Source organism: Anolis sagrei, chromosome 2 (assembly GCF_037176765.1).
Source record: "Anolis sagrei isolate rAnoSag1 chromosome 2, rAnoSag1.mat, whole genome shotgun sequence".
NCBI lineage: Eukaryota > Metazoa > Chordata > Lepidosauria > Squamata > Dactyloidae > Anolis > Anolis sagrei.
This window is the reverse complement of record NC_090022.1, coordinates 254,121,193-254,136,274: the sequence shown is the minus strand read 5'-3', so window position 1 is coordinate 254,136,274 and position 15,082 is coordinate 254,121,193. Positions and strand designations below refer to the sequence as shown.

General features: G+C 37.5%; 1 protein-coding gene across 1 annotated transcript in view; it reads right to left on the bottom strand.

Moving 5' to 3' along the window:
- Nucleotides 1–1,544: 1,544 nt before the first annotated feature.
- Nucleotides 1,545–15,082, bottom strand: part of KIAA0825 (KIAA0825 ortholog) — a 225,246-nt gene continuing 211,708 nt past the window's right edge. Inside the window, exon 20 of the mRNA XM_060761787.2 lies at nt 1,545–2,635. Within this exon, the coding sequence (XP_060617770.2) occupies nt 2,512–2,635 (124 nt within the window). The 3' untranslated portion in view covers nt 1,545–2,511. The remainder of the gene's footprint in view (nt 2,636–15,082) is intronic.

The window sequence follows — 15,082 nt, the reverse complement described above, 5'->3', positions numbered from 1 at the left end:
TGTAATATATAATGTACATACACCACTGTGTTAGAACCACAATCTTGTTCTGCCTGTGCACCATTTTGTTTTCTTCAAAGTTCTACACGACATAGCGTGTATTTTTTCCTCCTCTCTCTGGAAGAAATTAGCTTTTTCTCTGAAATCCCTTCTGGGTTCTTTTGTTTAGGAATAGCATTTCATCTAACACTGACATTTTCAGAAGTTCTGCAAAAGGAGCCCTAAGCTATTCATCTCTGGCAGGTTTGGTAAACACCTGTGATGTTGGGTTAGAGGGAGTCTGCCAGCTGAGAAGAAAATAGAATGTTTCCAAAGTGGAAACTAATTGAAAGGAGCGGGTACCATGCCTGGCTTTGGACTGCTGAGAGGGCGGAGCAATGAATTAAGAAAAAACTTCCACCTGCAATCTGAAGTAGTTCTGGAATCAATAGCTTTGATGCCCATGGAGCCTACAAAATGGCTTTGGGTGGAATGAGAGATCACAGAGCTTTTGCAGGGACAGCAGTTATTAAAGTCAAGTATATGTATTTTCTTATCACCTTTGACTCACACTTGCTGGCTCCTCAGCCATATTTAAAAAGTTATGAAGGAACAGGTATTTCTATTATTTGCAACACAATGACTTCCAGTGGCATCAACCATTGAAATAAATTATGGACAAAGACATAAGAGAATACAAGTCTCATTTTTTTAAAGAAGAAATGATACAAGGGGAATTGAATAAAAATGTCAATGATGGATATATTAGGTTGCATTAGTTATACAAGAGGGGCAAACAGTTTGCTTTTAATAAATGAGGCATACTTAGAAAAATACAATACTTACTAATATATCTGTCTACATTTCTTCATCATGTTTTCTTTTTCGATGTTTCTGATGTTTATTCCCCCCCCCCCCCAAAGTGATTGGGGGCTGCAGTTCTTTGCTTATGAGTGATCTGGTGTGACCGCCAGTCTCCTGAGAGAGTCTTGTATTGAATACCAGAAGGATCCCACCCCAGAAAGCACTGTAAATATGTTTACTAATGTGGTTGATTGAAGAGTAATGACAAAAAAGAGAGAACCATAGAGGAGAAAATGACATCGTTTTGACTGTGTTTTAAAACTTGAGTAAATGAATGTTTTATAGAGTTGCTGTGGGTTTTCTGGGCTCTATGGCCATATTCCAGAAGCATTCTCTCCTGATGTTTTGCCCACATCTATGATAGCCATCCTCAGAGGTTACCTGTTGTAAACTAGGTGAGGTTTATATATCTGTGGAATGTCCAAGGTGGGAGAAAGAACTCTTGTCTGTTTGAGGTAAGTGTGAATATTGCCACTGGCCACCTGGATTAGCACTGAATGGCCTTGCAGCTTCAAAACCTGGCTGTTTCCTGCCTGGGTGATCCTTTGTTGGGAGGTGTTAGCTGACCTAATCATTGTCTGTCTGGAACTCCCCTGTTTTTTGAGCATTTATTTATTTCCTGCCTGATTATAGAGGTTTTTTCTTTACAGTTATGTGAATCCATGCATACCCCAGAAGCTAAAATAAGACCAAAAGATGTGTTGTGATATTTTATACTTTTAATGTTATTCTTTGGCTACTTCTCTCTGTAGACAGAATATGAATGTAAACATAAGAGAATAAATATACATACAGGTCACTAGTTTTGCTCCTTAAGATGCCAGAATGTTATAAACTCCCATTACTCCTAAATTTAAATCAGCGTGTCAGGATTTCTAGAGAATAAGTTAGAATAATTGCATTCAATCAAGGAAAATGAAACAAACTAAAATCCCACCTTTCTGGGTTGCTCTGGAGATCCAGGTGTAATAGCAGTGTTACAGAAAAGCAGCTTTCATTTCCTCAGGGCAAGTGCTAAAAATAAACTTGGAAAAATATGCTTTGATTGCTAAATGTTTGCATTCTGAAACATCAATAGACAAGATGCTCTAGCAATATAATGTTATATGTGTCAATTCAGGGATAAGATCAATAACATTTGCTACCATAAACGTGTGTGTAGAACTGGGATCTGCTCAGGTGCCAAACTGTTTACAACAACAAAACATGGATTAAATTTGAGAGGCATTCTTAATATGGCTTTGAATGATTGTACATCCATTTGATCAAAGTGGGAAAGAGTACTTCCTAGTGTTATACCATGTCTGTGCAGAGACATTTGGCATTTTTATTAGATTTGTGTGTGTAGGAATGGATATAGCAAAATTTCTTAGTGTCTTTCAAGGTAATTATGCATTTGCTGGCATACTAACAGTTTTATTTTTAACATTTACTTCACTGTAATATAAAGAATTTTAAGAATTGCTAAAATGGCTTACAAGAAAAAATAACTGTACAAAATAAGTTAAGATACAAAATACAGTGCCCAGCCCTACTTTAGAAAATATCACAACTAAAACAATGCTTCAAATAACAATGGGTTTTCTTTGGAACACCAACAGTTCTCAAAGTACTACAGGTCACTTTGCTTTCTTGATTTTCAGAATGTTTCATAAATTACGATCCTTGTCAAATTCCCTGTTCTGCTTTATCTTCTGAGGCAAGAGAAGTCGGCGTGAGATAAAGTGTTTTTAAGTGTTCCAGCATCACTTTTTCCTCCTCTTCGAGATCTTCTCTCTCTTTCATCTCCCACCTGAAATTGAAAAAAGGCACTTCTTGTATTTCAAGGAATCAACAATTTTTCAGCTGACATGTTTAGACTATTTGTTAAATAAACAACAGATGTTTGTTAAATGATTTCGGTGTATTTGGTAGAAGCAATATATTATTTTTAACTACATCAATATGTAATTTCTTTGTACATTCAGTACATCTAATTTATTATGGGTATTTCAGGGCATGGGACAAAATGTTCTGAAAGATTCATATGTGAAGCTGAAATCACTATTGTGCATAGATTTATAAAGTGCTGATACATGCTTCCAGTACAGTTTGTCCTCTCAATTGTGTGATAGGAGCCCCTGGTGGCAAAGGGGGTTTAACCTTTGTGCCGGCAGGACTGCTGATTGATAGGTCAGCGATTCGAATCGGGGGGGGGGGGGGATTGGGTTGAGCTCCCCCTGTCAGCTCCAGCTTCCCATGAGGGGACATGAGAGAAGCCTTCCACAAGGATGGTAAAACATTAAAAACATCCGGGTGTCCCCTGGGCAACGTCCTTGCAGATGAACAATTCTCTCACACCAGAAGCAACTTGCAGTTTCTCAAGTCGCTCGTGACATGGAAAAAAAAAATCTGTGATATTAGCTATACAGGTAAAGTTGCTGTAGCACAATTATACTGCTCTGTTTGCCTCCCAGATGTCATCTCCTGGGTGTTTATTGCACTATTTTGAAAATAATACTTCGCACTAATCTCAGCACATACAATAAAATCTGATGAATTTTTGGTAGCATCACTGTAAAGACAAAACTGATTTTACAAGCAATTATAATCCAAATGGATAATTTTGCTAGAACATAGCAGCAACAGTTTTGAAGCTGGTGGAGGGTGTTCCCTTTCTACCACGTGCCATTTTTTTGTTGCAAATTTGTTACAGACTGCTCCCCATCAAATCTCTGGTGTGATTGAAGAAGTAGAGCAACAGAAAGCAGCAAATAAAAAGAAATAGTTACATTTCAAAGAAGCATGTACCACTGTTTGTCCCTTATAATTGTCCCCTCGTAAAGCAGCTTCTATACCCAAGTTTTGTATTATATGTGTTTGAAAGCTGGAAAAGTTGTGTTTAGAGACCACAGATCTCCAAATACCCCAGTCTGGAAAGTTCTGGAGTGGAAATCCTTTCCAAATAACTTTCTCACACTCTGGATTTTTCCTTGTATTTCTGACAAATTTATATCTTTAATGTTAATTGTATATAAAGCATGTAAGAATATGTTCTAATCTAAGTGTTCTTTAAATATTAAAGAGTTTTTACTCGTAGGCTTATGGTCAGAGAAGAACCCATTATGGCAGTGGTTCCTAACCTGTGGTCCGTGTACCACCAGTGGTCCGCAAGAATGAAAATATGGTCTGCGACCTCATCATTACTACACGGTTGTCTTGAAACCACAAGGCAATGAGAGTGACTGGTCTCACAAAACCCACTTATAGTGCCAAGGCTATGGGGCTGTTGGGAGGGGAGAAGCTGACTACCCATGAAAGTTCACTACTACCACATCAGCTCTAGATTATTAAATATGGTTTTCTGTGGGCAATCAGATGGTGACTACTGGATTGCATATGCTCTGTATCAGAAACTGGAGGTGATTTATTTTATTTATTTATTTAGTACACTTGTATACCGCTAATATCTCAGCCTAAAACGGCGACTCATTGCGGTTTACAACATTTAAAAACAACAACAATTCCGATTAAAAATATAAAACACATACATATACAATACTCAGTATTGGGCCACCAATACAGACCAATGCATCTCTTAATTAAAATCATAATCCAATTTCGTTGTCTGTGATTGCCAGTCCTTGATCAAAAACTTCATCGCATCGGATGTGTTCTATTCAATACAATTTTCTAAATCCACGCCCCAAATAACCAAACGAAGCTAAAGTTGACCAAAAGCTGATTCGTAACCCTTTTGGCATGAATGTTGGAGAGTGGTCCCTGGTCAAAAAAGGTTGGGAACACTATATTATGGATTCAGAGAAAGGAAGATGCAAAATGAAATTGACCAATGATACAAGCCTTGCATTAATATTTACTTCCATATTTGGGAAAGTATCCTTATTTTTGTACTTTACGGTATGTGGTAACTAAACAAAAGTTGATATAGCAGCATATAACTCATTTAGTTCATACTCCAAGGCACTCTACACACATTATATTGAAACAGTTCCATGGAGATTACATTCATACAGGACTATGCCTGACCATTTCTGTACTAGTCTAGAATCAGATCATCTTATGGAGTTGGAAGGTACCAGAAGGGCCATCTAGTCCAACTCCCTGTCAGGCAGGAATACACAACTACATCCTGAATGATGTCCACCCAACAAGTGTTTAAAGACCTCCAAAGAAAGAGAGTCTGCCTCTACCCCCGAGGCAATCCATTCCACTATCAAACAGCTATTATGGTAAAGAGGCCCTTCCTTTTGGAAAACCAGTCCTCATACTGTTCAACACTTGCACCTGCGTATATGTAGCCTTTTATAGTAAACCAATTACATTAGATCTTTTATCTAAGAGAGCAAATTTTAGGTAGGAAAAACAATACAACATTATCTTAAGTAAACAGTGAAGAGATCTGCCATTGCTTCCACCAGTACCATCCTATAACGCTTTGGCCATTCTATAATACCATTCGACAGGAAATATTTAGACTGTATGTATGTATGTATGTATGTGTATGTGTGTGTGTGTATGTGTGTGTGTGTGTGTGTATATATATATATATATATATATATATATATATATATCACTTCTATCTTTTTTCTTGTTTTCACTAATTCTATGATCATATTATTAAGTATATTGCTGTGAAGATTGCTGTAACAAATTACTTAATTTTATAGGAAATTTTTATAAATGTTTTATCGAGTGATATATAGTGCAAGCAGCCCAGTTTGAGCTGTAGCTGTTTGTTGGCTGCGTTGCCATAGCAATGTAGGCCTCCAGGCAGAAGCATAAGGGGCGAAGCTAACTGCCTACTGGTAAAAAAAGAGATTTGAGTCTTTTAGCCGGTGAGCTAAAAGGGAAGATGGGTCCCAGCTATCAGAGCAGGACTCAGGAGTTAATTCTAGCCAGTTTAATCTTCAGCCTTAGTATTTTAAGAGCAAAAGTAAATAATTCTGAACTACAATTTGGCCAGTGTGTCGAGTAAAAGGGATTCCCATTGATTTATTGTGACTTCAGTGTGAAGCCTGAAGTAATAGAAGTAGGAATTTGAGTTTAATGTCAGTCAGAAGGACTGAGGTGAAAAGTGCTCTTTAAGGAGTAAATATTCAGTTGAATTATAAGTAAAGAAACCATAAGATTAAAGTGACCCAGTCAGGAGACTGAGAGAGAAACTAAGTTCTAAAGGAAGAAAATAAGGCACTAAGGTGGCAAAAATAAGCCATTCTTAAAGTTTAATAGTAACAGTTTCATGTTTTCTTAGGAACAAAGAGTAAACTGTAACAATGACAAGAAAATACCATGTAACCGTCAAGTTGGTGTGAACCTGAGTAATTTTTAAATAAATATCTTTCTGTTCAGTTCAAATACTAAAGACTTGTGTCTAATTATTAAAGAAAAGATATTCTACAAAAGAGAAAGCTGACGATCCTGTGGAGCTGAATACAGTTTTATGGTATTGTACAGACATATTGAACAGACACAAGCAGGTATTTTAAAAGTCAAACCTCTCCTAGATAAGTCTCCCATACAAGCCTCATACAAGTCTTTCTCAAGACTCACATATCTTTACTATAATAAAGTGCTCAGCCATGGTTAAGCTACTCACAGTTACATTTTGAAGATCTTCCGCAATAACTTTGGTTGTTCTATATATAGTTTCAATTGGTGGCAGCTTCATATTAATTAGTGGCAGCGCTACATATTAACTGGAGGTAGTGGTGGGATAATAAAATAAAGGTCCCCCTGCCTGAAGATTTCTGCCTGTATTTTCCTGCATGGTCTGCTTCAATTGTTATCGTACAAGATGGAATTCCTAACAATGGAAAGGCAGGTCAAACCTTACAGCCTTGCTAATTTTGTTTCTACATACAGAACAAATAATGTTAGAAATGTTCCTTGCTGTATGAGAATACAAGGGTAACTATGCCTTTTTCAAATATTTATATTTCGGAAGCTTGTGAAGGAAAATTCATTTTGGGGAAAATACATATGTTCTCAACCATACTCTCTCGGCATCTCCATATAAGTCTTGATAACTTTAGGACCGAGTTATAGTTCGTCAGTCAATATTAAGATATACTCGTACTAACAAGTTGGCTGTTAGTAGAACTGGATTAGAGTCTTTTTGCTGTCCTTTACTAAATTATTTGTCCCTGTGATCAAATTACTCTCCCGCTCCCAGGGCCAGTTTTACCATTATGAACAAATAAATGAAATACTGAAGGTCTATCAATCTACAAGAAAGGAGGTTCCATCTGAGCATTAAGAAGAATTTCCTGACTGTGAGAGCTGTTCAGCAGAGGAACACTTTGCCCCGGAGTGTGGTGGAGGCTCCTTCTTTGGAGGCTTTTAAACAGAGGTTGGATGGCTATCTGTCAGGGGTGCTTTGAATGAGATTTTTCTGCTTCTTGGCAGGGGGCTGGGCTGGATGGCCTACGAGGCCTCTTCTAACTCTACGATTTTATGATTCTATGATTCTATAAAGTACAACTTTCTGGTTTCTTAGAAATGATTACACTATTATTTTGAAAATAAACATACAGCAAAGCAAACAGCAGGAGCCAAGAAAACAAATTATCATTACTGTTCCAAAATGAATTTTAAAAGCCTTACGCCTCTCTTCCCAAATGGAAGACAAATTTCAACATTTACAGTACTAGAGTTGTCCGCAATGGAATATGCTTTTATTAGCATATCCAAAATGCACAGCTATTAATTTGGCAGTAACAGCTGGCAAAAATTTGCTGATCTATAAGTTCAAGTAATATGAATGAGTTCATTTTAAAATCCTGGCTCGATCAGTTTAACGGCCAACTTTCAGTCTGTCTTGCTTCAAATTAACAGCAACAATGTGGCTTTCAGTAAAGTCCTTTAAACCTGCAGCTGGCACATCCTTCACTTAGGAAAACATTCAAATTTTCAAAGTCTAAATTAATTCTGTTGTCCAAATCGGCTTGGTCCAAATCACGGTTTTGTTACTGAGCATTTTGTTTATGACTAACTTAGTCATCATGTTGCGCAAGTGTTATGAAAATTTAGCAAGAACAAGTTTATTTCCATCACAACTGTTATAGCTAATTTTAGGCCTAGTTCTATGGGCATAATTAAGATACAGTCAAGCATTTTAAAATCCCATTAATCTCAATAAGAGAAATTAAAACATGTGTCTAACTCAGCCATTATTATTAATGGAATTTTAATTAGCTGAATCTTGGCAGGACTGTGATCTATATGGTCAAGATTCAATAGGATGCCTGTATTGACAGAACTGCTCCCATCAGCAGGACTCGTGCAGCCCAACTTCCCCATAGCTCTCTATACTTCTCTCATTGCCTCTGGAAGGTTAGCAAACCATCTGAAGTTGGTTTTACACCCCAAAGGAAGAATAATTACTGTGATGTTGAGCTGAATGTCTTATTATAGTACTGAATCCTTCAAGATCCAGGTTTAAGACCAAGCTTCTTCAATGGAAATAGAGACTAAGGTGGCAATCACTGAGAGTAGTACTACTTGACGTGATGGTCTATGCCCCAGTGCCAAATCACCACCACCAGCTGCCATCCCTGGGCAAGTATCCAGGAACCAAAGAAACAACTTAGTCAAAACAGTGGTTAGTGAGAACTATGCAAGTAAATGTTGTAAGTAGAGGCAGGTATTTGGCGCAGGTCACCCATAAATGGTACTGTTTCCTAAGTTTAAAAACTTAGTAATTGCATGTAGGATTCCATTAGTACCGAGGGAATAAAAACTGATTCTTCATTTTGTGTTTTAGTCTTTTCTCTTTAATTGCTTCCTCTGTAATCTTATATTCTTAAATTTGCTGGGAATTCTCTCATTATGTTGCGGCACTGAATCGGACTTCCAACAATACTGTGTTTAGACTAGCAAATGCAGTAATTTTTCAGGTAATTTCTTCACACAAAAGATCCAGCCTACATTTCTTGTCAGTTTTGCTAGTCTGTAATTTACTTTTAGTGTGCAAATGAACAATTTAGTCTCATCTGCAACAAAAACAATGAGTTCCCCTTTCCTTACTGTTGTACTATTACAATATTATCCAATAATAGAGTACCTTGCATATTTCAACATATTTCAGAGATAAAGCAAATGTGGAGGAAGGTAAGTGGAGAGAAAATGAAATATGCTTCCATGGTAAAAAAAAACAAAACACCATGAAAACATATGCAGGAAAGGTAAATTATAAAGTAAGCATTTATCTAATAATTTAAAACACTATCATTACAGAGACGGTGCATTAAAAGACTTGAAAACTATTACAATAAAGAATTTTAATAAATATATATATTTAAATGAATTTCTCATAAACTGCCAATTAATGCTTCCAGCACATCCTCACAAATGCCTTTAAAAAAGCCTATTCACTGACCAAACTTTTCCTCCATTATTGCTCAATGTTTAAGAATACTTATGCTTTAAGCTGCTTTCACTGTGTTTTATAAAAAGTTATAAGTCTTCTGCTTTCACTTCTGAATGTTCTCACCCTGCAAAAAGCTAGCACCTCTGCTTCTGATGCCAAATTGTTTCTCCTCTCAACATGCTACATACACATATAGTGTTTCATACCTATTGGGAAATCCAGTTATTACTTGGATATTTCCTGCTTACTTAGGATCCTTTGACACTACATAATTATTGTACTATGATGTCTGGCAGGGCAATTTAAAAGCCCCACCCTAAACTACAAGCCCCAGAATTCTGCAGGAGGCAGAAACTGGAGTTAAAGTGGATCCATGCTCTAGTGCAGTGGTTCTCAACCTGTGTGTCCCCAGATATTTTGGCCTTCAACTCCCAGAAATTCTAAAAGTTAGTAAACTAGCTGGGATTTCTGGGGGCTATAGGTCAAAACACCTGGGAACCCACTGGTTCAGAACCACCGCAGTAGTGTGATGTGCCTAAGAATTTCCTGGGTCCTCCAAAACAAATCTATAATACCCTATGGCAGAAGTCATTTCAATAGGATTCACTATTATCCACAGTTTTGTGTTTGCACCGTATGTTCAGGAACGTATTCTGCCATGAACACGGGGATCATCCTGCATATTGTCTTTCTGTATATGCAATCTAAGTGTAAGATCAAGTGTAAGATCAAGATACACAGCATTAGTACTTGCTAAACTCTATCCACTTGGCTTAAACTTTTGAACATATTATTCTCTGTTACGAACATGTTTGCCATGTAAGGATTTCCCTTTAAAGCACAGTGCATATATGCTCAATTATTCTGTTGTACAATACAGGATCATAGCACCAGCAGTGGTTGGGAGCCCTGATGCATGAATAGTACATGAACAGGAAGAGCGAGAACGAGACAGGTTTCAGTGCAACTAATTTAATTCATAGGGTATTAGTAGAAATCAGTTCTGATGGATCTAGATGAAAAAGCTGATTCAAGTAGAATTTAGAAAGAAAAATTAAATATCAATGTTAAAAATAAATAAATCACCACATTAATATAAGAGATCTTTAGGCAAGATCTCAAGCTGAGTATAATATTTTTGACTACATCTTCTACAACCCCCGGAGCTGAATGAACACATTGTTGAACGTGGTATGCACACATTTCCTATGTTCACTATGTTTAATTTTTAACCTTTACTTTTGGCATTGTCAGTCATTTACTGGATTGTATAGATATACATTCATAGTGTGCAGGTAAACACCATATCTTTTTACTTATGTGTTCAAAAACAGAATGACAAATTATATTCCAAAAAGGTTGAAGCACAGTAACTTGAATTACATTAGCTGCAGTTTTACTGTAACAGACTTCATAATTTTTCTATATATAGTAATAGTTAAACCTTCTTGAACCCTCCTTGTGATTAATTAGAAAGCTTGTCTTACATATTTTTCTCTCAGGTGTAGTAACCTTGTAAGACCTTACCATTGAGAACTGATAAATAAATGCTTAGTTAAGCACAAATAGTGTGATAGGCAGTGAAAAAGAGTGATGATCTTGTTTTTTAATGCAAAATCAGTACTGTCATTTTACCTCAGAGGACCAAATAATACTGAAAACATAAAATAACGTACTGAAATGCCAAGCAGAATAAATTTATTTTTAATTCAGTATAGCTAAAACATCTGCAGAAATGTAGCATGGAATCATTTTGCTAAGGTACATTTTAATATGTATATTTGCCTAGACTTTAAAAAATATTTCTCATTAATAGCTTCAATTTTTAGTGTCTTCAAAGTATTATATAAAATGGCAAAATACTTAAAGGAGGGCAGGAGTTGTCTAATTTTTATGAAAGTGAAAACAAAACAACAAAATGAACACCTTCTCTTGATGTTTTCTCCTTTCTTCCAAACATACATGTTTGAGGGTTGTTGTAGGTTTTTTCCGGCTGTATGGCCTTGGTCTACATGTTTGAATTTCAGAGTAAAAAATGGACTTTCAGGGTGAATTTTTAACTACACAATGTCTAGAAATGATTGCAATGCCATACCTCATCTTTACAATTGTAGGTTACAATCCAGAAAAAGCATTCCCCCAAGAACTTGGAACAGAAGCATAGAGAAGACAGAGGTAGGAAGGAATTAATGAAATGGAGGTTGGCTGTGAAAAAGGTTTACAGGAGGTAATACTTGGCATGCCTATATAGTTTGGGTAGAAAGGAAGGAGGAGAGACATAAAAACTACTAGACAAACAGGGATGAAGAATCAGAGTAACTCCTGGGCATTCAGACAATGTCCAGCATGGGGAAAAGGGGATGGTATATACCTTTTGCATCCTTTCTCATCACAGTGGTAGCCATAGAGCTCCAGGGAGCTCCTCACTGTCCCTGGATGCCTTTGCTGATATTAACCCCTTCCTTTTCACTCTCCAAGTCAAGCAGGTGCCTTTGCTGACATGAGCAAAAACACTCAGTGACCGCCAGGAACTTTCCAGAGCTGTAGACACTGTTGCAGTGATAAAGCACCCAAAAGCTAAGGGTGACTGTCTAGCTGGATGAAACAGAGTTCAGCCAAATTGGACAGGTAGGACTGCTCCCACCTCTATCAATGTTCAGGCACAAAGTGGTATGAATACTTTAATAGAATCCAGGGCTGGTCCGAAACAGCAATGCTTTGAATTAGTCCCAGATTTAGGTGTCCATATAGATAAGCCTAAAAATAAGTGGAACAATGTGGCAGCATCAAGAGACACTGCAGTTTACAATCACAAAGAATCCACAGGTTGTGAAGCAATTCAAGAATGAAAGGAAAAGAGAAGCAACATGTATATGTTTGCCAAAAATGTCCCTCACTCTGGAAGGCAACATTTTTACACACGTTGTTCATTCGTTCAGTCATTTCCGACTTTTCATGACCTCATATGCCAGCCCCCACCAGAGCTCTCTGTCGGCCATCGCCTCCCCCAGCTCCTTCAGAGTCAAGCCGGTCACTTCAAGGATGCCATCCATCCATCTTGCCCTTGGTCGGCCCCTCTTCCTTTTTCCATCCATTTTCCCAGCATAATTGTCTTCTCTAAGCTTTCCTGTCTCCTCATGATGTGGCCATTTATCTCTAATATCCTTCCCTCCAATGAGCAGTCAGGCTTTATTTCCTGAAGTATGGCCTGGTTTGATCTTTTTATACATATTGTCACTAAATTTCTTCAAACTTCTGTCTTATATACAGTAGTGTTCTGTTTTCTTGATCAAGTTCAATCACCAAGATTATTAAGGAGAATGCTTCCTCTGACTAAAAAATCCTGTTCAGGGAAGGGTGCTAATACTACACACCAGCTTAAATTGGCTAATGTTGTTCTAGTATCAGAATTATGAACAGATGTAATCTTCCCTTTGGGTACCTGCTTTTCAGTCCACAGTTCCCCTAATCCTTTCTCCAGCCACTTTCCCTTTTGATTTCCTGCCCCCTTGGCATCTCTATCTCCCGAGGCCCCATTTTGCTTTCCAGTTTTTCTACCTTGCTGTATTTCTGCCTTCTCTTACAGACCTGTAATTCAACAGTCAATAGAGAAGAATTACTGCAAACACTTAAATGCTGATCATCAAATATTTGTGAACATTCTACCTCCATCCAGCGCCAAACTACCTATAATGGTGCTGTTTCTCAGAGTCAGCTTTCTGTTCCTCGTAAAGGAAGAATGGAGCCCATGAACTTTTTCAGATACCAGAATCCATGATTCAAGTTCCACTTGACCTAGTAAAATGTCCTCTCTCTCTCTCTCTCTCTCTCTCTATATATATATATATATATAATGCTGTCCCTTATATAAAATAGTAAAATCAAGGTTTATCTTTTTGGTTTTTAAAACGTATTTCCAAGCCATGGATGATTCAATCAGTAGATATGGAGAGCCGTTTGTATATATATTTGCTTACACTTCACCTTATTTTCCTTTGTCGTAATACATGCTGATACCTTTAATGAAGTGCAAACTAATCTTTTTACAATAAGCACATAAAGATAGATTTGAGCAAGTCTTCTTGACAGCCTATATATAATGTTGTGGTATTCATGTGCAGTGATCTAATCATTGGCACAAACATCCAATTAATTTGCTTTCCCTACATGTTCTTACTGGCCAACAGGCATAGGGGAGTAGTGGGCTCAGTTATCACCGTGCTCCACAAAGGCTGGAAATGTTCCCTTTGAGCCTCCAATCATTAAGCCAGCTGAAGTGGAGACAAGCCCATTGACAAGTGAGAATGGCAATAATTTATTTTCTATTGATGGGTTGTGACAAATCATGTTGGAGATGTGACTGCTTACTGCAGGGCTCCATGAAGGAAGACTGTGATGGGCAAAGATGAAACCCTTCACAGCTCATTTAGTCCAAATGTAGCTACCTGGGTGGTGAATCAGTTCAACAGAACAGCCTAGGCATTCCTGCACAAAATTAGATCACTAACAGGCAAGCCATATAGGACTCCTTTAAAGCATTAATCATAAAGGCTGAGCTGTCAAAATGCAGCATTCAGAATTAACAAACACAAAAAGAATTAAAATGTAGCAGTGTCATACATTCAAGAATGTAATTACCACACCTAATTAAGGCTACAGTAGAAGGCTAGTAAACAATAGTTAGGAACTTTAAACAGCCAAGGTGAGCCCACAGAAAGCATTCTATAATTTTTACAAATAATGTATTAATGAGTTAACTGTACTTCCATCCAATGTCTTACCAGGTTTCTTACTGATTCCCAAAACAATTATTTTAGAGCTCAATGTTGTGCACAACACTAGTATAAGGGAATTATCCAACTATAAGCTTCTAAATACAAATTATAGCCGCATAACCCCACCACCATCAAGGAAAAAACACAAATCCTCTTTAAAAAGATTGCTAAATACAAAATCCTTTCCATCTCCAACAGCAGAAGGATCCACTAACAGTTTTAACTGGATTTTTCCCTCACGGGTATTCTACTTCATAACTAGTGTTATTGTTGCCTAAACGCAAGACCTCTTCATGGGAAAAACCTTTATGTACTTGCTAACAGAAATGGTAAAGGAACCTTTTGGGTCTCCTTAATCCATTTGCTATGAAAAAAATGCTTTATATGAATTCTAAACAGACTGAAAAGTACATGGGAGAGGTGAGGGGTGGGCTGTGAAAACCTTCTCAAACCCCAGTAACTAATTCCCAAACTGTTGCCAAGGGAGGCCACTCAATGGATCCTCAACGCCTGCCAGTTTTCTTCTGTGTCTTTCCACCAGCCTGTTTTTGAGTTTGCCCTTCTCTGCCCTGCCGTGACTTTCTTTTTCCAACTTGCCTGTTTCCCATGGAGTGCACTTCTGAAGAGATATTTTCCCTTCCCACAGATTTCCCACCCATCCATCTCATTGCCAGTGCCCGGGCTTACCATGACTCAGAAGGCAGAGTGGCATTGATCAATGCATGCACTTGATTGTAAGGTTCAAAGTAATATGAAACACAATGATCTGAAATCTATCTCATGGGTTTTGACTACATATGACACTGCAGGAAGTGACATTGTCAGCTGACACAATTTTACGTGAATCTGCACTGTATCTGAATTATTAACATATTCTGAATTATACATCAAGTCTATAATTTTAACATTAGCATTTCACAATTATTTTGGATGATGTTGTTATCCACTACAAATGTTAACATCACATAGAGAATTCAAAGGGATCAATACTAGAAGAGGCAGGTTCAATGACCTGGATCCCTCAACTAATTCCTGTCCAAACTTATCTCCCTCTATGATCCATCGTGGAGGCTAGAATCATTGGGGAGGACCA